Consider the following 27,439-nt stretch of genomic DNA (forward strand, 5'->3'; position numbering starts at 1 on the left):
AGTGCAACCTTTGTCCCCATGTACAGTGGCAAACCGTAGTCTAGCTTTTTAATGACGGTTTTGGAGCAGTGGCTTCTTCCTTGCTGAGCGGCCTTTCAGGTTATGTCGATATAGGCCTCGTTTTACTGTGGACATATACTTTTGTACCTGTTTCCTCCAGCATCTTCACAAGGTCCTTTGCTGTTGTTGAGGGATTGATTTGCACTTTTCATGCCACAGTATGTTCATCTCTAGGAGACAGAACACGTCTCCTTCCTGAGCGGTATGACGGCTGTGTGGTCCCATGGTGTTTATACTTGCGTACTATTGCTTGTATAGATGAACGTGGTACCTTCAGGAAATTGCTCCAAAAGATGAACCAGGCTTGTGGAACCAGACTTGTGGAGGTCTACAATTTTTTTTCTGGAGGTCATTGCTGATTTTGCCATGATGTCAAGCAAAGAGGCACTGAGTTTGAAGGTAGGCCTTGAAATACATCCACAGGTACACCTCCAATTGACTCGAATGATGTCAATTAGCCTATGACATCATTTTCAGCAATTTTCCATGCTATTTAAAGGCACAGTCAACTTAGTGTATGTAAACGTCTGACCCACTGGAAATGTGATACAGTGAATTATAAATTAAATAATCTATCGTAAGCAATTATTGGAAAAATTACTTGTCATGCACAAAGTAGATGTCCAAACTGACTTGCCAAATCTATAGTTTGTTAACAAGAAACGTGTGGAGTGGTTGAAAAACAAGTTAATGACTCCAACCTAAGTGTATGTAAACTTCCGACTTCAAGTATATATAAATATAGCTAATAGATAATTGTCATCTTTTAACTAAATACAATCCAAACCTAATCAAGTAAATATTATTGGTAACAGAATAAATAGCAGAATACTGCAGATTAAATAATGCTGTACTTGAAAATTTCACTCAATTTAGGCTACTGCCCCTTTAAAAGCTAGCGTTGATTTTTTGGTTAGTGCTAAGTCTTCACACTACTCAAACCCCACAATCAAATAAACAGTTTATGAAGCTTCCTTAGCCTATAGATAACACTTTGCAAACAAATAATCTGAACATTGTGTCAGCACCAAACTCCACACATATATTTGGGCATTTCTGTATGTCCTTGACAATTGCTAAAGAATATCCAAAAACAGCACACATTATTTCCACAAACCTACACATAATCTTCTCTCTTTTGTGCCACAAATGTGAGGAGCTATGGCAGGGGAAACTGTGTTGCAGTAGTCTAGTGTGTGGTGCAGGAATAATGACAATAATACTTTGTGAGCTGTGTTCACATTGCCCTAATATAGGGAACCGGACCACGGGACTAAAGCAAACCGAACATAGACCACCTCGAGATTTCTCCATTCGGTTCGCTTCAAATGCTCTTTTGAGTGGTCCAAGTTTCTTTGGAGTGTTCACACAGCACAAAAAAAATATGTGAAGAACACTGAGTACAGAAAAATTGTCTGAAAGGGACCAAGTGTGAGAACTTGTACTGCCATTCTTCACTATCTGGGAAAGTGACCAAATAACAATGGATAACAATGGAAACAAAAAATGGTGTCCTATTGGGACTTTTATTGAGAAATTTCACCCCAACTAGTGGGTAAAGGGAAATGAAAAGGCGGTGAGTCACCATGGCAACGGCGTGATTCCCCCATAACCACCCAGGCCCCAGTCGCAACCAGAAATCCTCAAGGTTTTCATCCCAATCAGAAAAGTCAATGGTTTCTGAAAACAAGGCCACCAAAGTTTCTTACTCAGTCTCAAAGATATATTTCTCTTTGTCTGTCCATCGTCATGAAGTCTCTTTTGCCTCTTGGAAGTTTATTTTTTAATTTTTTACAGAAGCACAAAAATAAGTGGGTCGAGTTACAAATGGGACACAGTAAAGACTCCGTTCATATATCACAGCTGCCCTGCCTGCCTGTCCCATTGCAAAACATCAACCCCTCTGTCACATTCCAAAGTCCTCCCACAAGTACAATAGGGCAGAGGAGCGAGGAGACACTAAGGAGGTGTCTCCCACAACTGTCTCCCAGCCCTCCCTGGTAACAAATCAGGGTGTCCCTCACGACCTTCTCTCGAACTTCTTCCGTCACATCCCTCCACAAGTCCGCAGTCTTTTCCTGGTCATCCTTTAAGTCAGAATAGAGAGACAGGATGTTATGGGTGAGTCATGTCTGTCTCTTCTCTCCCGCTTTACCTCCCCATGATCTTCTGTTGGAGATGTAGGTAAAGCATCAACAACTGCTTGGCCAATCAGAGCCTCTCCCACACTCAGGGGTTGGTGATTGGTTGGTGAGAGTGAGGGATTGGGCAAGAGTGTTCTAGTAGGGTTGACATAGGGAAGTGGATGGGAGCAGGTTTAGATGCCGATAGTCTGCAGGACTCTCCTCTCAGCGTCATTGAGATGGCCAGAGAACATGCTGTAGCATGGCGACTGGGCAAACTGGGTCAGGAAATCTGTTAGGTAGGCCTGGAACACACAGTACAACACACTTTATTTAAAGTTAATTTAAGACATTAAAATACAACCAAAAGGACAAACCGTTGAAATCTGTTCAATACAACTTGATCAATCTCCTTAAGGTCAATTAAGAGGGCACAGTTGGAGCACAACCACGTCAGCCCTAAGTAGTCATGTTTTTGTGAACTAAATCTGAATGACAGATCAGTATATTAGCAAGGCATTACCTGAAGGTCTATCTGATATATGGGGTCCTTCAAGGCATCTGGATCCTCCTCATCATCATCCTCATAGTAGTCTTCATCTGAGAGATTCAAAATACATTTTGATACCTGTGAAACATGGCAGATAGGCAGCCATCTTGGCTCTACTACACGGATGGAGGAGCCAGACCTCTAGAAGAGGCTGAGAGAGGAAAGTTATTTTGTCACCATGATGAATTATTTTGTAGCCGCAACGCTTCGGTGCATTTTTCATTCTTACTAAGCTTAAGCCATAAATAAAGGCTTTAAAATTATTCCACTACATGAGTGCCTTGATTACTTCTTTTTCAGCATTGTTTACTATCCAGCATCAACTTATTTTGGTCTATTCTCACCATATTTGTTGGAAGCGATGAGGTCAGATAGCAGCTGCCCAGCCAGCCCTTCATCCTCCTCATCATCCTCCTCCTCCTCCTCCTCTTCTTCTGCCTCCTGGTCCTCCCACATTCCACCTGAATCTGCAGTGACACAACCAAACAGCTTGAGATTAGATTCAACAGGGCCTACTTGCCTTCACAATACTAAACAAACACATATGAAGGCCGTTTGTGGTCCTGTGTAGCTCATTTGGTAGAGCATGGCGCTTGCAATGCTAGTGGGAAAACTCCCAGGACCACCCATTTGTAAAATGTATGCATGCATGTCTAAGTCACTTTGGATAAAAGCGTCTGCTATAGGGCATATATTATATTACATACAGTGCATTCGGAAAGAATTCAGACCCCTTCACTTTTTCCACATTTTTTTACCTTAGACGTATTCTAAAATTATTTAGTTTATTTATTTATTTAGTTTATTTTTAATTTAATCTATCTACATACAATACCCCATAATGACAAAGCGAAAACAGGTTTAGATTTTTTTTGCAAATTTATAAAAAATTAAATAAAAATCGCTTATTCACAAGTATTCAGACCCTTTGCTATGATACTTGAAATTGAGCTCCGGTGAATCCTGTTCCCATTGAATTGATTGGACTTGTTTTGTAAAAGGCACACACACATCTATATACAAGTTCCCACAGTTGAAAGTACATGTAAGAGCAAAAGCCAAGCCACGAAGTCGAAAGAATTGTCTGTAGATCTCCGGAACAAGAATGTGTCGAGGCACAGCACTGGGGAAGGGTACCAAAAAATGTCTGCAGCATTGAAGCTCCAAGAACACAGTGGCCTCCATCATTCTTAAATGGAATAAGTTTGGAACCACCAAGACTCTTCCTAGAGCTGGCCGCCCGGCCAAACTGAGCAGTCGGGGGAGAAGGGCCTTGGTCAGGCAGGTGACCAAGAACCTGATGGTCACAGACAGAGCTCCAGAGTTCCACTGTGGTGGTGGCAGCATCATGCTGTGGGGATGTTTTTCAGCGGCAGGGACTGGGAGACTAGTTAGGATCGAGGAAAAGATGAGCAGAGCAAAGTACAGAGAGGTCCTTGATGAAAACCTGCTCCAGACCTCAGACTGGGGTGAAGGTTCACCTTCCAACAGGACAATGACCCAAAGGACACAGCAAAGACAACACAAGGATGGCTTTGGGACATGTCTCAATGTCCTTGAGTGGCCCAGCCAGATCCCGGACTTGAACACGATCAAATATCTCTGGAGCAGAGCTTGAGAGGATCTGCTGAAAAGAATGGGAGAAACTCCCCAAAGACAGGTGTGCCAAGTTTGTAGCATAATACCCAAGAAGACTCAAGGCTGTAATCGCTGCAACAAAGCATGAGCAAAGGGTCTGAATATTTATGTAAATGTAATATCTGTTTTTAATTTAATACATTTGGATGGGCTTGGTACCGGGGTACGGTTCGCTGCAAGTGAGAACGTAGTCCGGAACAAAAACAGGGAAATGGGATACTTAGTTGTACAACACGTCTACCGCATTTAACCCAACCCCTCTGAATCAGAGTGGTGTGGAGGGCTGCCTTAAAAATCGACATCCACGTCTTCGGCACCCGGGGAACAGTGGGTTAACTGTCTTGCTCAGGGGCAGAACAATAGATTTTTACCTTGTCAGCTCGGGGGTTTGAACTTGCAACCTTCTGGTTACCTGCCCAACGCTCTAACCACCAGGCTACCTGCCGCCCCAAAGAACCAGAGGCACACATTATTATTTGTTGTTTGACAACAGCATTCGATGAAATGCACGCAGTAGCCAACCATAGAATGTTTCAGAGATATCAAGTTATGAGTAGCAGCACATTTATGAGCCGTCCGGGTGGCTTGTCTCAGATGACCCTGCAGGTGAAAAAGCCAGGTGTGGCATCCTGGGCAGGCGTGGTTACACGTGGGTCAGTGGTTGTGAGGTCGGTTGGACGTACAGCCAAATTCTCTAATACGATGTTGGAGGCCGTTTATGGTAGAGAAATGACTATTAAATGATTTGGCAACAGCTCTGGTGGACATTTCTGCAGTCAGCATAGAAATTGCACGCTCCTTCAGAATTGTGTTGTGTGACAAAACATTTTAGAGTGGACTTTTATTTTCCCCAGCACAAGGTGCACCTGTGTAATGATCATGCTTTTTAAATCAGCTTCTTGATATGCCAGACCTGCCAAGTGGATGGATTATCTTCACAAAGGAGAAATGCTCATTAACAGGGATGTAAGCAAATATGTACACACAATTTCAGAGAAATAAGCATTGTGCATATGGACAATTCCTGGGATCAATACAAAGGCAATCAAAAAAATTGAATCCAACATTTCATGAGAGCCCTGGCATTCAGAGTTTGGGTGGCAGTGAGAGCCAGTTCCTCATAGCTGGTTGGTGCATGGAATAAAGTAAGTGTTTCTGTTGCGCAACATTTCTACAGGCTATGCAATTGCATGAGAAAACAGAGTTTTGATGGCTCAAAGAGGATCCCGTCATCTTTCTATAGGCTAGGCCTATATTTATTTCTCAACATCCCAAGTATTAACACATCGCTTCTGTTCTGACAGGTGCATGATAATGGACCATTCTAAACTAATTTCACACATTATTTAGAATACATAAAGACCAGTGCCTAAATTTGTGAAAATTGGAAGGTACCAGAACAAAGTGACCTCGAGAGGGGATTGACCTGGGGACCTGAGGTATCATAACACATGGAGAATAAATAATAAAAATAATAATAATTCACCTTTACAATAAAGCATTGCATGCATATCATGGTATTTGCATAATGGCATAGAGCAGTAGAGTTGGCATAGAGCAGTTACAGAAGTTGCACACATGGGGAACATTTTTAGTAGCCTAGGGTCTGGAAAAATGTCCTTTTATAAACTAATTTAATGCATTTCTAAGTCCTTTTACATTACTGGAGACAGGCAGAATCTATTTTAATACTGCACAAATTATCTACAATGTCAAGAAAAAGTATGTGAACCCTTTGAAATTACCTGGATTTCTGCATAAATTGGTCATAAAATTTGATCTGATCTACATCTGAGTCACAACCATAGACAAACACTGTGTGTTTAAACTAATAACACAAATGATTGTAATTTTCTTGTCTATATTGGACACATCATTTAAACATTCACAGTGTAGGTTAGAAAAAGTATGTGAACCACTAGGCTAATGACTTCTCCAAAAGCTCATTGGAGTCAGGAGTCAGCTAACTTGGAGTCCAATCAATGAGAAGATATTGGAGATGTTGGTTAGAGCTGCCCCGCCCAATAAAAAAAATCCAAAAACAAACTCACAAAATTTGAGTTTGCTATTCACAAGCATTGCCTGATGTAACCCATGCCTTGAACAAGAGATCTCAAAAGACCTACGAATTGTTGACTTGCATAAAGCTGGAAAGGGTTACAAAAGTATCTCTAAAAGCCTTGATGTTCATCAGTCCACGGTAAGACAAATGGTCTATAAATGGAGAAAGTTCAGCACTGTTGCTACTCTCCCTAGGAGTGGCCGTCCCGCAAAGATGACTGCAAGAGCACAGCGCAGAATGCTCAATGAGGTTAAGAAGAATCCTAGAGTGTCAGCTGAAGACTTATAGAAATCTCAGGAACATGCTAACATCTCTGTTGACGAGTCTACGGTACATTGCTGCAGGTCTGAAACATTGTTCCAGGTCTGAAGTTTGAAAAATAGCACCTGAATCTTCCACAGTGCTACTGGCAAAATATTATGTGGACAGATGAAACTACAGTTGAGTTGTTTGGAAGGAACACACATCACTATGTGTGGCAAAATAAAGGCACAGCACACCAACATCAAAACCTCATCCCAACTGTAAAGTATGCTGGCGGTAGTATCACGGTTTGGGGCTGCTTTGCTGCCTCTGGACAGCTTGCTATCATCTACGGGAAAATGAATTCCCAAGTTTATCAAGACATTTTGCAGGAGAATGTAAGACTTTCTGTCCGCCAATTTAAACAATTGAAACAATTGAAACTCATTAGAAGTTAGGTGATGCAACAGGACAACGACCCAAAACACAGAAGTAAATCAGAATGGCTTCAACAGAAGAAAATACACCTTCTGGAGTGGCCCAGTCAGAGGCCTGACCTCAACCCGATTGAGATGCTGTGGCATGACCTCAAGAGCGGTTCACACCAGACATCCCAAGAATATTGCTGAACTGATAGTTTTGTATAGAGGAATGGTTCAACATTCCTCCTGACCGTTGTGGAGGTCTGATCCACAACTACAGAAAATGTTTGGTTGAGGTTATTGCTGCAAAAAGGAGTGTCAATCAGTTTTAAATCCAAGAGTCCACATACTTTCCCCACCCTGCACTGTGAATGTTTACACTGTGTGTTTCAGTAAAGTTCATGAAAACGTATAATTGTTTGTGTGTAATTAGTTTAAGCAGACTGTTTGTCTATTGTTGTGGCTTAGATGAAGATCAGATCATATTTTATGACAAATTTATGCAGAAATCGAGGTAATTCCAAAGGGTTCACATAGTTTGTTAGTGTCAAAGTAGCCGGAGATCAATAAAAACAACCTGGTCTTGACTCCATCAATAGTCTAGGTGTGTGGAGATACACATTGTAGGCTACAATATGAGGAAATTATAGTCCTAAAAAAAGCTTTCCAGTTTCACTGACTCACCCAATGCTGCACAGATCACTCGCTGGTAATGGCCTACGTGTACGTGCCAAACGCCCATCTCTAGTTTAATGCAGTAAAACCATATTTGGAAGTTGATCAAAGATTTTGATAGCCTACAGCATAGTCTTTTCAGCAGGAGCCATTTGCTTTCCAACCTGTTACTCTTCGATTGTATTTGAAATCTTGCGAAAGGCCTGTTTTGTCTGCATGCTGTTCACTGCACGTTCTCAGCTGTATGCTATGCCTTATTGGGCTACACACAATACACAGCTAGGCATTTTTTTTGAAAGAAGCTACTGATCCTGTGCGGCTAAATTACAGGCCTTCTCATGGTGTAGTAGACGATTATTAATTACTTAATATCTTTCTGAACAGACAGCAGTAATTCTATAACTTTGGAAAATGTATTTCAATTCAACAGATTTGACTAGCCACTATACAATACAAGTGGATCCCAGGTTTCTAGTCCTGCTATATTTATTGCTCACTTAAAAGAAATTAAGCACATTAATCCACTTTACAAACAATGTAGCCTACCTGGTATATAAAAAAAAAAAAACTATCTGCACGTAACCTCCATTTGCTATTTGAGTGCAGGTTATGGATGACTTTTTTTGTGGGCCATTCTTAATAAAAATAATTCCACACATATACACACACAAAAGTATTTGGACACCCCTTCAATTTAGTGGACTTCAGCGACACCCATTGCTGACAGGTGTATAAAATTGAACACACAGCCATGCAATCTCCATAGACAAACACTGCCAGTAGAATGGCCTTACCGAAGAGCTCAGTGACTTTCAACGTGACACCATCATAAGATGCCACCTTTCCAACAAGTTAGACAAATGTCTGCCTTGCTAGAGCTGCCCCTATCAACTGTAAGTTCTGTTATAGTGAAGTGGAAACGTCTAGAAGCAACAACGGCTCAGCTGCGAAGTGGAAGGCCACACAAGCTCACAGAACAGGATCGCTGAGTGATGAAGCACGTAAAAATCTTTGTCCTCGGTTGCAACACTCCCTTCCGAGCTCCAAACTGCCTGGAAGCAACGTCAGCACAAGAACTGTCCGTCTGGACCTTCATGAAATGGGGTTTCCGAGCAGCTGCACACAAGCCTAAGATCACCATGTGCAATGCCAAGCGTCAGCTGGAGTTGCGTAAAGCTCACTGCCATTGGACTCTGGAGCAGTGGAAACGCCGTCTCTGGAGTGACAAATCACACTTCAACATCTGGCAGTCCGACAGATGCCAAGAGACCGCTACCTGCCTGAATGGATAGTACCAACTGTAAAGTTTGGTGTATGAATAGTCCATGGTTTGGGCTAGGCCCCTTAGTTCCAGTGAAAGGGAATCTTAACGCTACAGCATACACTGACATTCTAGACGATTCTGTGCTTCCAACTTTGTGGCAACAGTTTGGGGAAGGCCCTTTCCTGTTTCAGCATGACAATGCCCCCGTGCACAAAGCGAGGTCCATACAGAAATGGTTTGTCAAGATCGGTGTGGAAGAACTTCACCGACCCACACAGAGCCGTGACCTCAACCCTATCGAACACCTTCGGGATGAATTGGAAAGCCGACTGCGAGCCAGGCATAATCTCCCAACATCAGTGCCCGACCTCACTAATGCTTGTGGCTGAATGGAAGCAGGTCCCTGCAGCAATGTTCTAACATTTAGAGGAATGCCTTCCCAGAAAAGTTTATGCTGTAATAGCAGCAGGGGGGGGGACCAACTACATATTAATGCCCATGATTTTGGAATGAGATGTTTGACTAGCAGGTGTCCACATACTTTTTGGTCATTATCAAGTCCATGTCAAATTGTGAATGAGACTGATGTGCAGTGCAGCCTGCTCAAGAAACAGAGCGCTTCACATCATGCAGCCTTAGAATATATGTTCTGATTTCTAATACATTCTAACGTTTGTATCACAACTAAAGTAGAATAAATAACTCTAAATTAGAAACACATAGGAGGACCTGTTTCTTTGCTAATTGCACAACACAGAACAGCTGCATGTGTACACTCCCCTGGAAATTGTTTGGGGAAAAATATCCTTTCTATTTTATTCAGCTATGTTCAATTGTATTGTTCTTACTATAAATAAATGCCACAGGAATAATAAGCTAATCTTGCCTGCTAAATGAACTTGTGTAGCCCACAGCCATATGGCCTAGCCAAATCAGGACCTGACATAAGGCTGACTCAGAATATGCTATTCTGTTCTTCTGAAATATGATAGAAAGAAAAGCCAGTTTCTTTAGATCTGCCTAAAATAAATAGATTTTATTGTGAAGGTGTAGGCTATATTAAAATGGATTTATTAAGAGTTTTTAAAATGTATATTTTTCAAAAGGTCTGCATCAGTGGGTTGTAAGCTGTGTGTGGAAGCCAGAGATGCTGAAGGTGTTTCATTAACTGTCAATTACCGTGAGACCGGCAGTTATTTGAATGACAATCACCGGTTGACAAAATGTAATGACCGCCACAACCCTGACCTTGACTCCAGTCTGCTGCGGCAGCTCTGGTCGTGTTGGCCTCCACCACTGACGACAGCTCATTGACAATCAGCTTAAAGACCTTCACTAGCAATGGAATGTTGGTCCACTTCTCTGGATCTGTGGAGAGACAGACAGACCCTTACAGCCACACTGTAAGATGTGCATACCATCAAAGAGTTGGGCCACCAACAGAAGCATATAGCCAATGCACCCAGTGTCATACATTAGACAAGATAATGGGGGAGGATATTTTTTGTGTCCTAAATGCTAAATTAGAGAAGTGAGCTGTGGGTCGTACTCTTGGCAGACTTGGAACGTGTGCGGATGCCCTCGTCAGGGCCAAAGATCTCCTCTCCCTTGACCACGATGTCCTGGAGACGCTTGTCATTGGTGTTGAGGCCGTGCTGCAGCAGCTTACACAGGGCTACCGTACTGCACAGGGACAACACAGGAGACGGGGAAACACAAACATTACAGAAGGGAAGAAAATTCCAGGTCATAAAAAGGTAGAAAGGAGAGTACAGAGAGGAACACACCTTTTCTTCACCAAGTTGAAAATGTTCTACTCTACCATCTATCTTGAGGAGTGTGGATACACTCACCTGACTTTACCCTCGTACTGTCCGTAGAAGAGGTGCTGTCGGCTCATCCACTCAGCCATGACAAACTCCAGGGCTGGTTTCCCCGTTGGACCCGGCAGACTGCACAGGAACTCCAACAGAGGCTCCAGCTGAGAGTGGACCAGGTGGGCAAATACCATGATCAGAGACTGGGGGAGAGGAGGAGAGAGAGAGATGCTCAGAGACTGGGGGAGAGGAGAGGAGAGATGCTCAGAGACTGGGGGAGAGGAGAGAAAGATGATCAGAGACTGGGGGAGAGGAGAGAAAGATGATCAGAGACTGGGGGAGAGGAGAGAAAGATGATCAGAGACTGGGGGAGAGGAGAGAAAGATGATCAGAGACTGGGGGGGAGGAGAGATGATCAGAGACTGGGGAGAGGAGGAGAGAGATGATCAGAGACTGGGGGGGAGAGATGAGAGACTGGGGGGAGAGAGATGATCAGAGACTGGGGGGGAGGAGGAGAGAGATGATCAGAGACTGGGGGAGAGGAGGAGAGAGATGATCAGAGACTGGGGGAGAGAGGAGAGAGATGAGATGATCAGATACTGGGGGAGAGGAGGAGAGGAGAGAGATGATCAGATACTGGGGGAGAGGAGGAGAGGAGAGAGATGATCAGATACTGGGGGAGAGGAGGAGAGGAGAGAGATGATCAGAGACTGGGGGAGAGGAGGATGAGGAGAGAGATGATCAGAGACTGGGGGAGAGGAGAGATGATCAGAGACTGGGGGAGGGGAGGAGAGAGAGGAGAGAGATGATCAGAGACTGGGGGAGAGGAGGAGAGGAGAGAGATGATCAGATACTGGGGGAGAGGAGGAGAGGAGAGAGATGATCAGAGACTGGGGGAGGGGAGGAAAGATGATCGGAGACTGGGGGAGGGGAGTCGAATGTCAACAGGGTCTATATGGGTGGCAATAAAGTAATTGCTGGACAACATTGATGCAAGGCTCAAGATTAGTATAAATTGAATAGCGACAGCTTGGCGTGTTGAAACCTCAACATCACAGAGAACACTGATAGATTTAAAGAGGAAAGTTCCAGAGAGGGACAAACAGAATTGTTACTTCCTACCTGCATGACGCTGAGGGTCTCGGCCTGCTGCATCTTGCTGAGGATGGCTCTGAGGATTTGGTCTAACTGCTCTCCAAGCTCAGTGCCGGCGCGGGCGATCAGCGTGGACACCAGGCGGCCCACGAAGGCAGCGGTGAACTCTGATGTCCTGGGGTCAAGTAGTTGACTGACCACCTGCATCACGTACCACAGACCACTGTGGCCCTCCGTGTCCCTCCACTGGCCCACCTGCTCCAGGGCCACTGACACATACGCCCGCAGACATTCACCCCCGTTCTGGAAGAGAATGGGGTTAGTGTTCATATAATTACAAAGTGTACTGGTGTAAGAGCAGTTGGTATTAACATCGGAGTTCTTCTCAGTGTGTGTGTGTGTACCTGTATTGTGGTGTTGTCGTCTGTGCGGAGGGTACACTGGGCCACCACAGGGAAGGCCTGGCAGACCAGCATCTCAGAGAGCGGGGGTTTGGTGTGTCGGACCACTGTGGTCAAGATGTCTATGGCGGTCTGTCAGGGAGAACACAGGAGACAACTGTCAATATATGACTGACTAGAACCCTAAACGTTGATGGTAAACAAGGAGGCCAGACCACCAACCATGGTCCTGGAGAGTGCAGGCTTTTAATCCAGCCCAGCACTAACACACCAGATTTAACTAAGTCAAGGAAATTACTACTTGATTAGTTAAATCATATGTTTGAGTACCTGGCTGGAATAAAAGCCTTCACACCCCTGTAGCCTAGGCCCTGGGTTGGTGACTACTACCAATGGAGTTGAGACCAAGTCTGTTCGGCGCCGACACACAGTGCTGCTGGAAATTAACCACTTCCATAGTAGCTAGAGGCACCAGGCCAGTGGTGACTTACTGCACACAGACCGGAGGGGATCTTGTCAGGCGGGGCCTGCATGATGCTGACCAGGGTGGGGATGAGGCGCATCTGCATGGGGCCCTGGCACGCCTCGATCTGGGCCAGTTCCTTAAAGATGTCCTGGGCCAGAGACGCCACCACCGGGTCTGGGGAGAGGAGGGAAAGTAAGATAGAGGCACATGGGTTGATCTGTAAGGAATGGATAGTCATACCGGCAGGTAGACTAGTGGTTAGAGCGTTGAGCCAGTAACCGAAAGGTTACTAGATCGAATTGCCGAACTGACAAGGTGAAAATCTGTCGTTCTGCACCTGAACAAGGCAGTTAACCCACTATTCCTAGGCAGTCATTGAAAATAATAGATGTTCTTGTCTAGTTAAATAAAGGTTAAATAAGAAAAGAAAATATGGTAATATCTAAATTATCTATGGGACTCAATGATACACTAATAATAAAATACAAGATCACCAACTGCCAAGGTTACTATAGTTACCCACCGTTACTATACTTGAGAAAGATGGCGATGGTGAGGGGGCAGATCTTGTTCTCTGCGCTGGTAGTGAAGGCTGGGTCCACAGTGCAGACGATACACAGTGTCTCCATGACCAGGGTGAGAACCTCGGAGCTGAACTGGGCTGCCAGCTGCACCAGTCCGTCCAGAACAGCAGGCAGGAACGGCTGCAGGACATGGGTACTCTCAGACAGCTTCAACTGGTCACAGTACCTGAGGAGAGCACACACACAGAATTACCACCTGCATACCAACACATTTAATGTTATGGTGTAGTGACGGTTTGTGTTGTATGGCTGGTTGGGTGACAAACTAGAGGGATTTATCCATCCATCGCTTCTACCTGGCCTAGCTTACTGGTATTATTATGATGACTGAAGAAGTGTAATCTACAGCTTGTCAGAACTATCGAGGTTTAAGTGTTCAACTTTCATCTCCCTCACCCCCAGATGGCGCGTACGGCTGAGATGCGGACTGAGGGGGGCTGACTGTCGTGCAGGCCGCTGACGGTGGCCTGGAGGAACTGCTGGATGAGCTCAGGGGACATGGCTGCTGTGAAGCGGCTGGCCGCCCACAGGGCTCGGCCCAGCAAGAACGGAGAGGCCGCTGGGGGAAGAGAGGAAGGAGGGGTTATTATATAAGCATATACGGCACCATGAGTCACAGTCCGTACCTCCAGGCCTTTGATGTCTGAAGGTTATTGTTTCTCCCTCACTCTTTATTGATCACATAATCAATTGATCACCAAGTCAATGATTGACTAGAGAGTCCACCCACCAGATTTTCGCAGCCGAAATCAGACATTTCTTGAAAGAACGATATACAGTGGGGCAAAAAGTATTTAGTCAGCCACCAATTGTGCAAGTTCTCCCACTTAAAAAGATGAGGCCTGTAATTTTCATCATAGGTACACTTCAACTATGACAAACAAAATGAGAAAAAAAAAAAAGCCAGAAAATCACATTGTAGGATTTTTAACAAATTTATTTGCATATTATGGTGGAAAATAAGTATTTGGTCACCTACAAACAAGCAAGATTTCTGGCTCTCACAGACCTGTATCTTTAAGAGGCTCCTCTGTCCTCCACTCGTTACCTGTATTAATGGCACCTGTTTGAACTTGTTATCAGTATAAAAGACACCTGTCCACAACCTCAAACAGTCACACTCCAAACTCCACTATGGCCAAGACCAAAGAGCTGTCAAAGGACACCAGAAACAAAATTGTAGACCTGCACCAGCCTGGGAAGACAATCTGCAATAGGTAAGCAGCTTGGTTTGAAGAAATCAACTGTGGGAGCAATTATTAGGAAATGGAAGACATACAAGATCACTGATAATCTCCCTCGATCTGGGGCTCCACGCAAGATCTCACCCCGTGGGGTCAAAATGATCACAAGAACGGTGAGCAAAAATCCCAGAACCACACGGGGGGACCTAGTGAATGACCTGCAGAGAGCTGGGACCAAAGTAGCAAAGCCTACCATCAGTAGCACACTACGCCGCCAGGGACTCAAATCCTGCAGTGCCAGACGTGTCCCCCTGCTTAAGCCAGTACATGTCCAGGCCCGACTGAAGTTCGCTAGAGAGCATTTGGATGATCCAGAAGAAGATTGGGAGAATGTCATATGGTCAGATGAAACCAAAATATTACTTTTTGATAAAAACTCAACTCGTCGTATTTGGAGGACAAAGAATGCTGAGTTGCATCCAAAGAACACCATACCTACTGTGAAGCACGGGGTGGAAACATCATGCTTTGGGGCTGTTTTTCTGCAAAGGGACCAGGACGACTGATCCGTGTAAAGGAAAGAATGAATGGGGCCATGTTTCGTGAGATTTTGAGTAAAAACCTCCTTCCATCAGCAAGGGCATTGAAGATGAAACGTGGCTGGGTCTTTCAGCATCCCAAACACACCGCCTGGGCAACGAAGGAGTGGCTTCGTAAGAAGCATTTCAAGGTCCTGGAGTGGCCTTGCCAGTCTCCAGATCTCAACCCCATAGAAAATCTTTGGAGGGAGTTGAAAGTCCGTGTTGCCCAGCAACAGCCCCAAAACGTCACTGCTTTAGAGGAGATCTGCATGGAGGAATGGGCCAAAATACCAGCAACAGTGTGTGAAAACCTTGTGAAGACTTACAGAAAACATTTGACCTCCGTCATTGCCAAAAAGGGTATATAACAAAGTATTGAGATTTTTTTCTCTCATTTTGAAGTGATGATGAAAATTACAGGCCTCTCTCTCATCTTTTTAAGTGGGAGAACTAAATACTTTTTTGCCCCACTGTAACTGAACATGGCTGCCCGGAGATGAGCGACTGACTAACCTGTGAGGTTAAGGTCAGCCAGGATGACGTTAGCCAGGAACCCGTGCATATCAAACTGGACACGGCCGTTCTTCACATTCTCTGTGATGATGGTCTTCACTGAGCCCAGAGCTAACATACAGGCCTCATGGATCTTCCACCTGCAGAAGGGGATAAAACAGGAGTAAGGAGAGAGCACACCTACAGTGCTGATGGTTTAGCCATGGGGTGCAACTCAATAGTAGAAAGCAATGTTCACTCGTGTTTTTCTGTCACTGTCACTGTGCAACTTTCAGTGGGCGTTTACGGCAAACACTGAGGCTGTACCCGCTTTAAGTTACAATTTCAGATAGTGGTCAAGTAGGCTACTGTGGCTATTTGGACCATAATGTAGGCCTATCAGAATGGCCTACCCTCAAAAAAATGGAAAAAAATGCATCCAATAACATTTTAAGAGGGAAATAGCTGTTCTATCATTCAGCCTATAGTAGCAACCAACGTGCCGTGTTCAATGTAAGCCTACATTCCATGAGACTTTTGGAGAAAAAAAAAACACGCAGGGCTTGACATGAGTCTGTTTATCCACTTTTCCTTCAGACAAGGAGGCGACAGAAAATATTGTGTTTTTTTGATGCAAGAAACCACTTTACAAAATAAAATGCATTATTATTCCCATACCATTATTACAGAGAATCAGACAAACTATTCTACCCTCTGCCTATTGGCTACTAAGCTTATTCAAACCCGTCTCAATACACAACACTGCCCCTTTAAGACAACAAAAAACCTCTTTACCAGACTCCCTTTTCCTAAGATGTCTAGAAATGTACATGTTTTGTGCTCTTGTTGGAAGCAATCACTCCCCCATTGCTGACTACAAATGATCTATAACTGGGCTAAGAACTCACTAACTAGCAAAGGATATGAACAAATGTGAACACATGGCTACATACTGCTCGTTTTGACATCAAAGCGAGAGCTGCATCTACTCACGCTCATGCTGTAAACACAATCCAGTTCAAAGAGAATGGCAATGGTCTGTTTGCATATAGGCCTACTGCAACACTGATTGGTTGTGTCGCACCGGTCTGTGTAGAGTAGGGGTTGAGTAGTGGGTGTCAATGCAAAAGAATCCTACTCCGATGCTTTCTGCCTACAACAAAATCTGCGGCATAGTTAGTTTTGCATACTAAGTCTTGCGTAGTTCGTTTTGTTTCGGTATGTTGCATTGAAAGTGGCTAATATTGCATTGATTCGATCACAATACCCACAGTAAATCAAAATGTTGTTAGTGTTAACTAAGGGGGGGCCTGCTTCTTTTCTCTGGGTGATATTTCTTCTGCGGGGCAGTCCCAGGGGAGCAGAACGCGGGAACACAGGTCGAAAGTAATCTCTTCACCTTGTTTTCCGTCTGCACTGACAAAAATACCTGGACAGATTAAGGAAATTCCTGAAAGGATCCATATTGCTTTCACCTAACGCGTGTTTTCAGTTCTACGCCGAGGACAAACAGGAGACAAGGACTATTAATTAAGAGGCATCCACTTTGCCATGTCATGCAGCCGGTGTGTGGTCCTCACCAGTGCTCATTGCCACTGTTCTTGGCCTGCTCGGCATCCTGCAGGTGCCTTGTTGCTGCTGCAGCCAACGCTGCCGCACTCTCATTCTGGAACTCTGTCGCCACAGCCTATTGAAAGAGGAGGAAGGTTGGAGTGAGAAATCTTCTCTCCAGAAAGGTCACATTGACCAGAACGTAAACATGCAGAAGTAACTGTGGAGTGAAACTATGGGGTTCACACACACACACCTCAAAGGTAGTGCACTATATGGGGAATAGGGTGCTATATGAGCTTTGCCTACAGACTGAGGTACTCACCAGCAGCAGGTCCTGGGCTGAGATCCTGACGGAGTAGGAGAAGGTGTCGTCATCCTCGTCCTCCACAAACTGCTGGGGGTTGGCCGTCCACACCTTGATCTACAGATACACGACTAGTGATGAGGAACACATACAACCATGACATCAAATGGGTTTGTAAAGACAGTGGCAAATCAAATTCAAGGACTTTAGTACTTTTTCAAGCACCAACATTTATTTTCAAAGTCCATCAATTTGTAATAATTCCTTTTACGCAATTGTTCGTAGTCGTCACCAGATGGCAGTATATCTCCACAACATCTTGAAAAAAAAACACGTACTATTCATCACTACCTTACAAGTTTTAATCAATAATAGGCATTCACTAGTTATTTACTAAATACACGAGTGGTAAGTCAGTACTAACGTTGTAATTTGAGTAGAGATGAGCAGAGTTTTGCAATGGTGAACACACATTTCCTATTCACATTACTACACAATTCCAGCTTAAATGACTATATTGTATTTTTATTTTGTATTTGGGGGTCTACTAATTAATAGCTACGAAAAAGCGACTTCATTCCAACTGGCAGCTTTAGTGTCACTGGTTCGGCAGAAGAGCTGGTGGGCTGTGTGAGGAAAACAGCACGTGAACAGCCTCCAGAACGGCAGGAGCACAGCTGCCTCTTGATAAAGCGGATTATCACAGGCGCCCCTTGATTGAGGCAAAAAGGCTCTGGAGAGAAAAATCAATGTAGAATTGGCGCTAGTGCATGATGCAGCATTGTCTTTCCCCCCTTCAGGGCTGACTCACCAATGCTCGTCTGGCAACCAGAGCGTGAAACTATTGAGGAAATAAAACTTGGTCGTCTGCCTGGAAATTAATTTGTAAGACCAAAACATTGTTCTAATGTTTTTCATATTAAATCATTTTCTGTTCTCCTCACATTTGAAATCAAGTACTTTTTAAGTACCAACAAATTTAAAACATCTCAAGCACCTTGTGCGAACCCTGCATCAGACTCAGCACCATTAAAAAAAAAACGGTCTCTCTCACACATACACAGGAGTGAGGGAGTGTGTACCTGATCCTCCGTGATCTGCATGTAGAGGATGATGTAGTAGATCAGCTCAGGAAGAGCCTTCTTCACTGTGCTCTTGAACTTGCTGTTCTCCAGCAAAGTGTGAACAAACTCAAAGATGCTAAACACCAGGTTCTCAAAGCCCAGAACCTCACCTGGAAGAAAAACGCACAGTTGGCAGACCATGGCACTTTCAATGCCAGAATAATTGGTTTGATTTCCGGAACCCTCCGTATGTAAAATGTATACAATGATGACTTAGTAGCTTTGGCTAAAAATGTTTCTTAAAATGGCACATACGCATGCATATAGAATACCAGTCAAAAGATTGAACACACATACTCATTCAAGGGTTTTTCTTTATTTTGGCTATTTTCTACATTGTTGAATAACAGTGAAGTATTCAAAACTATGAAATAACACAAATAGAATCATGTAGTGACCCCAAAAAATAGATTCTTCAAAGTAGCCACCCTTTGCCTTAATGACAGCTTTGCACACTTTTGGCATTTTCTCAACCAGCTTCATGAGGTAGTGACCTGGAATGCATTTCAATTAACAGTTGTGCCCTGTTAAAAGTTCATTTGTAGTTTTTATTTCCTTCTAAATGCATTTGAGCCAATCAGTTCTTGTGACGAGGTAGGGGTGAAATACAGAAGATTGACCTATTTGGTAAAAGACCAAGTAGATATTATGGCAAGAACAGCTCAAATAAGCAAAGAGAAACGAAAGCCCATCATTACTTTAAGACATGAAGGTCAGTCAATGCGGAAAATTAAAGAACTTTGAACATTTATTCAAGTGCAGTCGCAAAAACCATCAAGAGCTATGATGAAAATGCCTCTCATGAGGACCGCCACATGAAAGGAAGACCCAGAGTGACCTCTGCTGCATAGGATAAGTTCATTAGAGTTAACTGCACCTCCTATTGCAGCTCAAATAAATGCTTCACAGAGCTCAAGTAACAGACACGTCTCAACATCGACTGTTCAGAGGAGACTGCGTGAAATCAGGCCTTCATGGTCGAATTGCTGCAAAGAAACCACTACTAAAGGACACAAAGAAGAGACTTGCTTGGGCCAAGAAAAACGAGCAATGGACATTAGACCGGTGGAAATTGTCCTTTGGTCTGATGAGTCCAATTTTGAGATTTTTGGTTCCAACCGCTATGGCTTTGTGAGACAGAGAGTAGGTGAACGGATGATCTACGCATGTGTGGTTCCCACCGTGATTGTTCTTTGCTGGTGACATCATCTGTGATTTATTTAGAATTCAAGGCACACGTAACCAGCATGGCTACCACAGCGATACGCCATCCCATCTGGTTTGAGCTTAGTGGGACTAGCATTTGTTTTTCAACAATACAATGACTCCAAAAACACCCCCAGGCTGTCTAATGGCTATTCGACCAAGGAGAGTGATGGAGTGCTGCATGAGATGACCTGGCCTCCACAATCACCCAACCTCAACCCAATTGTGATGGTTTGGCATGAGTTGACCGCAGAGTGAAGGAAAAGCTTCCAACAAGTGCTCAGCACTTCTACAGATGCACAATCGAGAGCATCCTGTCGGGCTGTATCACCGCCTGGTACGGCAACTGCTCCGCCCACAACCGTAAGGCTCTCCAGAGGGTAGTGAGGTCTGCACAACGCATCACCGGGGACAAACTACCTGCCCTCCAGGACACCTACACCACCCGATGTTACAGGAAGGCCATAAAGATCATCAAGGACAACAACCACCCGAGCCACTGTCTATTCACCCCGCTATCATCCAGAAGGCGAGGTCAGTACAGGTGCATCAAAGCTGGGACCGAGAGACTGAAAAACAGCTTTTATCTCAAGGCCATCAGACTGTTAAACAGCCACCACTAACATTGAGTGGCTGCTGCCAACACAGACTCAACTCCAGCCACATTAATAATGGGAATTGATGGGAAATTATGTAAAATATATATATCACTAGCCACTTTAAATAATGCTACCTAATATAATGTTTACATACCCTACATTATTCATCTCATATGTATACATATATACTGTACTCTATATCATCTACTGCATCTTTATGTAATACATGTATCACTAGCCGCTAACTATGCCACTTTGTTTACATACTCATCTCATATGTATATACTGCACTCAATACCATCTACTGCATCTTGCCTATGCCGCTCTGTACCATCACTCATTCATATATCTTTATGTACATATTCTTTATCCCCTTACACTTGTGTCTATAAGGTCGTAGTTTTGGAATTGTTAGCTAGATTACTTGTTGGTTATTACTGCGTTGTCGGAACTAGAAGCACAAGCATTTCGCTACACTCGCATTAACATCTGCTAACCATGTGTATGTGACAAATACAATTTGATTTGCATATGTGGGAACTCCTTCAAGAATGTTGGAAAAGCATTCCAGGTGAAGCTGGTGGAGAGAATGCCAAGAGTGCGCAAAGCTGTCATCATGACAAAGGGTGGCTACTTTGAAGAATCAAACATGTTAAATATATTTGGATTAACATTTATTTGGTTACTACATAATTCCATATGTGTTGTTCCATAGTTTGTGTCTTCACCACTATTCTACAACGTAGAAAAGAGTAAAAATAAAAACCCTGGAATGAGTAGGCGTCCAAACTTTTGACTGGTACTGCACACGCGCACACACACACACACACACCTAGACTTTTTCTACATTCTGTTACGTTACAGCCTTCATCAAAAATTGATTAAATTATTTTAGCCCATATCAATCTACACACAATACCCCATAATGACAAAACAAAAATAGGTTTTTAGAAGTGTGAAAAAGTATTAAAAATAAAAAACTGAAATATTACATTTACATCAGTATTCAGACCCTTAACTCAGTACTTTGTTGAAGAACCTTTAGCAGCGATTACAGCCTCAAGTCTTCTTGGGTATGACGCTACAAGCTTGCCACACCTGTATTTGGAGAGTTTCTGCCATTCTTCTCTGCAGATCCTCTCAAGCTTTGTCAGGTTGGATGGGGAGTGTTGCAGCACAGCTATTTTCAGGTCTTCCAGGGATGTTCAAATGGGTTCAAGTTCGCACTCTGGCTAGGTCACTCAAGGACATTCAGAGACTTGTCCCAAAGCCTCTCCTGCATTGTTTTGGCTGTGTACTTAGGGTCACTGTCCTATTGGAAGGTCAACTTTCACCCAAGTCTGAGGTCCTGAGTGCTCTAGAGCAGGATTTCATCAAGGACCTCTCTGTACTTTGCTCTGTTCATCTTTCCCTCTGTTCATCTTTCCCTCAATCCGGACTCGTCTCCCAGTCCCCGACGCTGAAAAACATCCCCACAGCATGATGCTACCACCACCATGCTTCACCATAGGGAGGTTCCAGGTTTCCTCCAGATGTGACACTTGGCATTCAGGTCAAATAGTTCAATTTTGGTTTCATCAGACCAGAAAATCTTGTTTCGCATGGTCTGAGAGTCCTTTAGGTGACTTTTGGCAAACTACAAGTGGGCTGTCATGTGCCTTTTAGTGAGGAGTGGCTTCCGTCTGGCTACTCTACCATAAAGGCCTGATTGGTGGAGTGCTGCAGAGATGGGAGAAGCTTCCAGAAGGACAACCATCTCCACAGAGGAACTCTATCAGAGCTCACCTCCCTGACCAAGACCCTTCTCCTCCGTTTGCTCAGTTTGGCCAAGTGGCCAGCTCTAGGAAAAGTCTTGGTGGTTCCAAATCTCTTCCATTTAAGAATGATGGAGGCCACTGTGTTCTTAGGGACCTGCAATGCTGCAGAAATGTTTTGGTACCCTTCCGCAGATCAGTGCCTCGACACGACCTGTCTCAGAGCTCCACGGACAATTCCTTCAACCTCATGGCTTGGTTATTGCTCTGACGTGCACTGTCAACTGTGGGACCTTATATAGACAGGTGTGTGCCTTTCCAAATCATGTCCAATCAATTGAACTTACCACAAGTGGACTCCAATCAAGTAGAAACATCTCAAGGATGATCAATGGAAATAGGACTCAATTTCGAGTGTCATAGCAAAGTGTCTGAATCATAAAACACGGGACGAGATGTTAAAAACTGTCCATTGTGCCAATAGATGGAATGCACTCACATGAGATTTGCTGTGATGTTGACAGAGTGGCATGGGAGGTTTATTTCTTAGACTGGGGTAAGATGTCAATTTTGGGACACATCCTCAGTAGTGTGCCTTCGAATCAGTGGGTGTTTCGGCCTTTAAAATCACTAAACACCCTCATCAAAGGTGGCCAGTTAAAGGGTAATCAAGCCTTAGCTTGTGTCCCATGCCCAATTAAGATGTCCCATGGGACTATGCAAGGCAGGGGCGTCCTCTTCCCTGAGCCAGCCATACAGCTGACCGCATACCTCAAATGCCCACCTCAAGTTGGAGGGATCTGAATTGGGTTCTCAGGTGGGGGTGGGGGGGTCATGAAGTTATAGCCCAGCAAGGGTCCTTCCGTTTGATCCAGATCCACTGGCTGCCTCTTTCAGCTGCTTGAGAATCTGCTCTGACGGTCTGCCGCAGAGCCTGCCCATGGATTCCAAGTTCTTTCAGCAACCTGATGGAAGAAGCCACGAATCCTCTGCATCCCACTTCAACTGGCCAGACCTTTGCATTCCAGCCACGCTGAGTTGCATCTGCTGCCAACTCTGTGTAACGCAGTTTCTTACGCTCGTAGGCCTCTTCAACAGGGTTTTCCCACGGGACTGTGAGCTCTATGATGTATACAGCCTTTCGTGAAGGGGACCAGAGTACCATGTTTGGCCTAAGGTTGGTAGAAGCAATCTCAGGTGGAAAAATGAGTTGCTGGCCAATATCGACAAGCATCTTCCAGTCCCGGGCCATGGCTAGGTGTTCAGTTTCTGGCTTTGTAGGAGGATACTTGGGCCTTTTCTGTCCCTCCCGGATGAATGTTGTTGTTTTGACGGGATTGCTTGTTTTTGGAGGTAATGAATTGGTTGCACTCCTCTTGGTCTCAAGTGCTGCAGCCAGGCTCTTGAGGACCTGATTGTGCCTCCAGGTGTAGCGGCCTTGTGAGAGGCTGGTCTTGCAACCTGTCATTATATGCCTGAGAGTCGCTGGAGCTGGGCAGAGGGGGCAGGTCGAGTCCTCGCCATACCATTGATGTAGATTTTTTGGTGATGGAAGCACATCATAAACAGCTCTTATGATGAAGCTGATGTTGCTTGCCTCCATTTGCCAAAGCTCACTCCAGTTGATCTTTCTCCTCTCCAGGCCTTCCCACCGCGTCCATTGCCCTTGTTTAGCAAGAGAGACAGCCTTTGCACTTCTTGCAGTCTCCTCCTGTCTGCGCACCTCCTCGACCACCAGCTTCCTGCGTTCAGATGTTGTTGCCTTATGGAACATTGGTTTGCTTGCTGCCAGGCCAAAGCCTCCTCTTCCATGCTGGATATTCCCCACAACGTCTTGGTGTCTCAGGGCTGATGTTGCTTGCTGCACAGCCTTGGATGATGTCCATTTCCGTCCAGTTTGTAGGGGAGGTGCAGCCTTGCTAATGGTCTGGTCTTTGGAGTCCTTCAATGTCATCTGAAGTCTTACTTTAGAGCACTTGTACTCCTCCGTTAGACTTGTAAGAGGTAGTTCAAGGAACCCTTTGCCATAGAGGCCGATGTTACTCAGGCATCGTGGGACACCCAGCCATTTCTTCATGTATGAGGTAATGGTTCGCTCCATCTTCTCCACTGTTGTTATTGGGACCTCATAGACGGTGAGTGGCCACATTACCCGGGGGAGAAGTCCAAACTGTAGGCACCAAAGCTTGAGCCTCCCAGGCAGTAGGGTCTTGTTGATGTTCTCAAGACCGTTGGCGATGTCCTGCCTTACTTGCTGCACTTGATCTTTATCCCGGAGGCTTTCGTTGTACCATCTACCCAGGCTCTTGATGGGTTGCTCAGACACCGTTGGTATCGGATCATCTCCAATGCAGAACCTCACATCTTTAAGCTGTCCCTTGACTATGGAGATGCTTCGAGATTTGCTTGGCTTGATTTTCATCCGGGCCCACTTGATGTTATCCTGCAGTTTTGCAAGTAGCCGCCTGGTGCATGCTGCAGTGGTGGTCAGTGTAGTCATGTCATCCATGTATGCTCGGATAGGTGGGAGACGGAGCCCTTCCTTAGTTCTCTCACAGCCGACCACCCATCTCGATGCCCTGATGATGACTTCCATGGCCATAGTGAAGGCCAGAGGAAACATTGTACAGCCTGCCATTATGCCTACTTCCAAGCTCTGCCATGTTGTTGTGAAGTCAGGTGTTGTGAAACACAATTGCAGGTCTTGGAAATAGGCCTTTACCAGTGTAGTGATGGGTTCTGGTACGTGGAAAATGTTGAAGGATTCCCAGAGGAGTTCATGGGGAACTGAGCCAAAGGCATTGGCCAGGTTGAGGAAGATGACATAGAGGTCTCTCTTGTCCTTCGTAGCTGTTTGGATCTGGTGCCAAATCATACTAGTATGTTCCAGGCAACCAGAGAAACCAGGAATGCCTGCTTTCTGTACAGATGTATCAATGTACTTGTTCCTTTCCAGATAAGTGGACAGCCTCTGTGCTATTATACTGAAAAAGATCTTCCCTTCGACGTTGAGAAGGGAGATTGGTCGGAATTGACTGATGTCTGTCGCATCCTTCTCTTTCGGGATTAGCACACCACCAGCCCTTCGCCATGCCTTTGGTATTATTTCCTTCTGCCACACTATCCTCATGAGCCTCCAAATAAAGCGTAGAACATCTGGGGCGTTCTTGTAAAGCTTGTATGGTACTCCATTAGGCCCAGGAGCAGAGGCCGCTCTTGCTCTTCGGACAACGTTCTCTACTTCCCTCCATTTGAGGGTCAGTGTCCAGATTCAATTCTGGTGGTTGAATAGGTGGGATGACATGTGGGATGACTATCTGCTCATGCCTTTTCATGTCCTGGTGGAACTTTTCCAGATGTTCTTCCAGTTCAGGCTTTGGAGTTTTTAGGATTCCGCACTTTTCCTTTGCGAAGAGATCTTTGACAAACTTAAAGGGGTTTTTATAGAACCGTGTTCTTGAGTGTACCTTCTTCCTACAAAGTTTCCTTAAGTTTTCCGCTCTTCGCAAGGTTGCCAGCCGACATTTAAGAATTTAAGAATACTTATTGTAGAAAAGGCCCATGGAGTTGGTGGAATAATAATTTAATTCATGGCCACTTACTCAGCTTGGCCAGGGGCGCTTTAATTAGGTCAGGTGGCAATGACCGACAGGTCTCATCCCCATAAAAAGGAGGAAAACGTCGTCGCCTGATCTCGCAGCTTTTTCTTCCTTAAGTTATGTGCGTCCATGAATCCATGTAAGTCCACCGATTCTGCTACCTTTCATCTGAACTATCTGTTGCGATCGGGGGCCATCTGTTATTGTTTATAGTTATAACCGCAGAGCGTGGCTTGGAGTGCACGCTTCAAACATATTGTGTAATGTGAATTGTCAATGATCACGGCCCTACGGATCCTCATAGGCCAATTATGCAATAGATATGGTTAATATGTAATGCAATTAATTACATGTACACATGAAGACAATTGAAAGGGTGAAATGAGAAACGTCATTATTTGCTAACTGATTGACTTTGATATCAAACTTATGGGGATTATAGATTGAATAACCATTCACCGTTTGCATTCTTTCATGATTTATGATAAATAGTTACGAGCCTATATGACTCACAGATGATTACTATTGACTTCTTAATGAACTGGATTGTTGAATTCCCTAATTATGTTAATCATGAATGATTGTTATGATATGATCTTTGTGATGATGAATTTGATCGGATACATGTTATTTGTTTCCTTTGTGATGCAGCACAGACTACTCAGTAAATATACCACTTTATGGTTAAAGGAATTCCTGCCTCAGTCTCATCCATTCCTCTGTCACCTGACCCGTGACCACCTGCTCACCTTCACTGTCAGTCATCCTACCTGTCCAGCTACCCACACAGATTCCACTAATCTTTCACTTATGTAAATTATGTATCTGTTTTTAATACATTCACTCAAATGTCTATAAACCTGTTTTCGCCGTGTCATCATGGGGTATTGTGTGTAGATTGATGAGGATTTTTAAAAATTCATTGAAGAATAAGGTTGTAACAAAATTTGGAAAAATTCAAGCGGTCTGAATACTTTACGAATGCACTGCACACACACGATCTAGAGGACTTGAGGAAATTATATAGTAATAGCTGACTATGTTCTATACTACTATCTATAGCTACTGTATGTTATAATGCTTTCTATATCCATCTACTTACTGTATGTTCTAGATCAGCCCATGTAACATTGATTTAATCATTTTAAAAGTTCAATTAATTATGAACAATAACAAGTGATCTAAATGCATGAAAATAAGAACAAGACTAAGGTTGCACTCACCATCAGAGTCAATTGGATCGTCTACCTCCTCTGTGTAGTTGACCTCTGTTCTGACATAAGTGCACAACTGGTTAAGGAAAACCCCATTTTCAGGACATAGACCAGTGTTTACCTGATCACCCTCTACAGTTAGGTGAATAGGTCACATTCCAAGAGGAACATTGCCAATCATTATTGACAGATATGAACCAAAGCTATGGGAATTAATAGACATTGAGCTAACGTAATATGAAAGTGGAGAGGACATGGTTGCAGCAGTGTGAAGGATATAAAGCGGCACTCTCTGTCAGGGTGTTCCAGACGATGGGCAGGATCTGCTGCATGGACGACACCATGGGTTTAGGGAAGTTCTTCACTAGAGCTGTCACGGCCTGGCGAAGATAGGTGAAAAGAAGGTTGGATCAGGACAACCTATAACA

At 44.2% G+C, this 27,439-nt stretch overlaps 1 protein-coding gene across 1 annotated transcript in view; it reads right to left on the reverse strand.

Annotated features, from left to right (window-relative positions):
- Positions 1 to 1,567: 1,567 nt before the first annotated feature.
- LOC118388263 (importin-9) overlaps positions 1,568 to 27,439 on the reverse strand; it is a 29,637-nt gene continuing 3,765 nt past the window's right edge. The window contains exons 6-22 of the mRNA XM_035777126.2: positions 27,291 to 27,391; positions 27,021 to 27,079; positions 18,598 to 18,749; positions 17,534 to 17,632; positions 17,238 to 17,344; positions 15,679 to 15,818; positions 13,797 to 13,959; positions 13,340 to 13,566; positions 12,842 to 12,990; positions 12,354 to 12,482; positions 11,977 to 12,252; positions 10,891 to 11,057; positions 10,587 to 10,720; positions 10,286 to 10,405; positions 3,078 to 3,200; positions 2,707 to 2,783; positions 1,568 to 2,488 (exon numbers count right to left, since the gene is read on the reverse strand). Coding sequence (XP_035633019.1) covers positions 2,378 to 2,488; positions 2,707 to 2,783; positions 3,078 to 3,200; positions 10,286 to 10,405; positions 10,587 to 10,720; positions 10,891 to 11,057; positions 11,977 to 12,252; positions 12,354 to 12,482; positions 12,842 to 12,990; positions 13,340 to 13,566; positions 13,797 to 13,959; positions 15,679 to 15,818; positions 17,238 to 17,344; positions 17,534 to 17,632; positions 18,598 to 18,749; positions 27,021 to 27,079; positions 27,291 to 27,391 — 2,334 coding nt within the window. The 3' untranslated portion in view covers positions 1,568 to 2,377. The remainder of the gene's footprint in view (positions 2,489 to 2,706; positions 2,784 to 3,077; positions 3,201 to 10,285; positions 10,406 to 10,586; positions 10,721 to 10,890; positions 11,058 to 11,976; positions 12,253 to 12,353; positions 12,483 to 12,841; positions 12,991 to 13,339; positions 13,567 to 13,796; positions 13,960 to 15,678; positions 15,819 to 17,237; positions 17,345 to 17,533; positions 17,633 to 18,597; positions 18,750 to 27,020; positions 27,080 to 27,290; positions 27,392 to 27,439) is intronic.

Source organism: Oncorhynchus keta, chromosome 10 (assembly GCF_023373465.1).
Source record: "Oncorhynchus keta strain PuntledgeMale-10-30-2019 chromosome 10, Oket_V2, whole genome shotgun sequence".
Classification (NCBI taxonomy): Eukaryota; Metazoa; Chordata; class Actinopteri; order Salmoniformes; family Salmonidae; genus Oncorhynchus; species Oncorhynchus keta.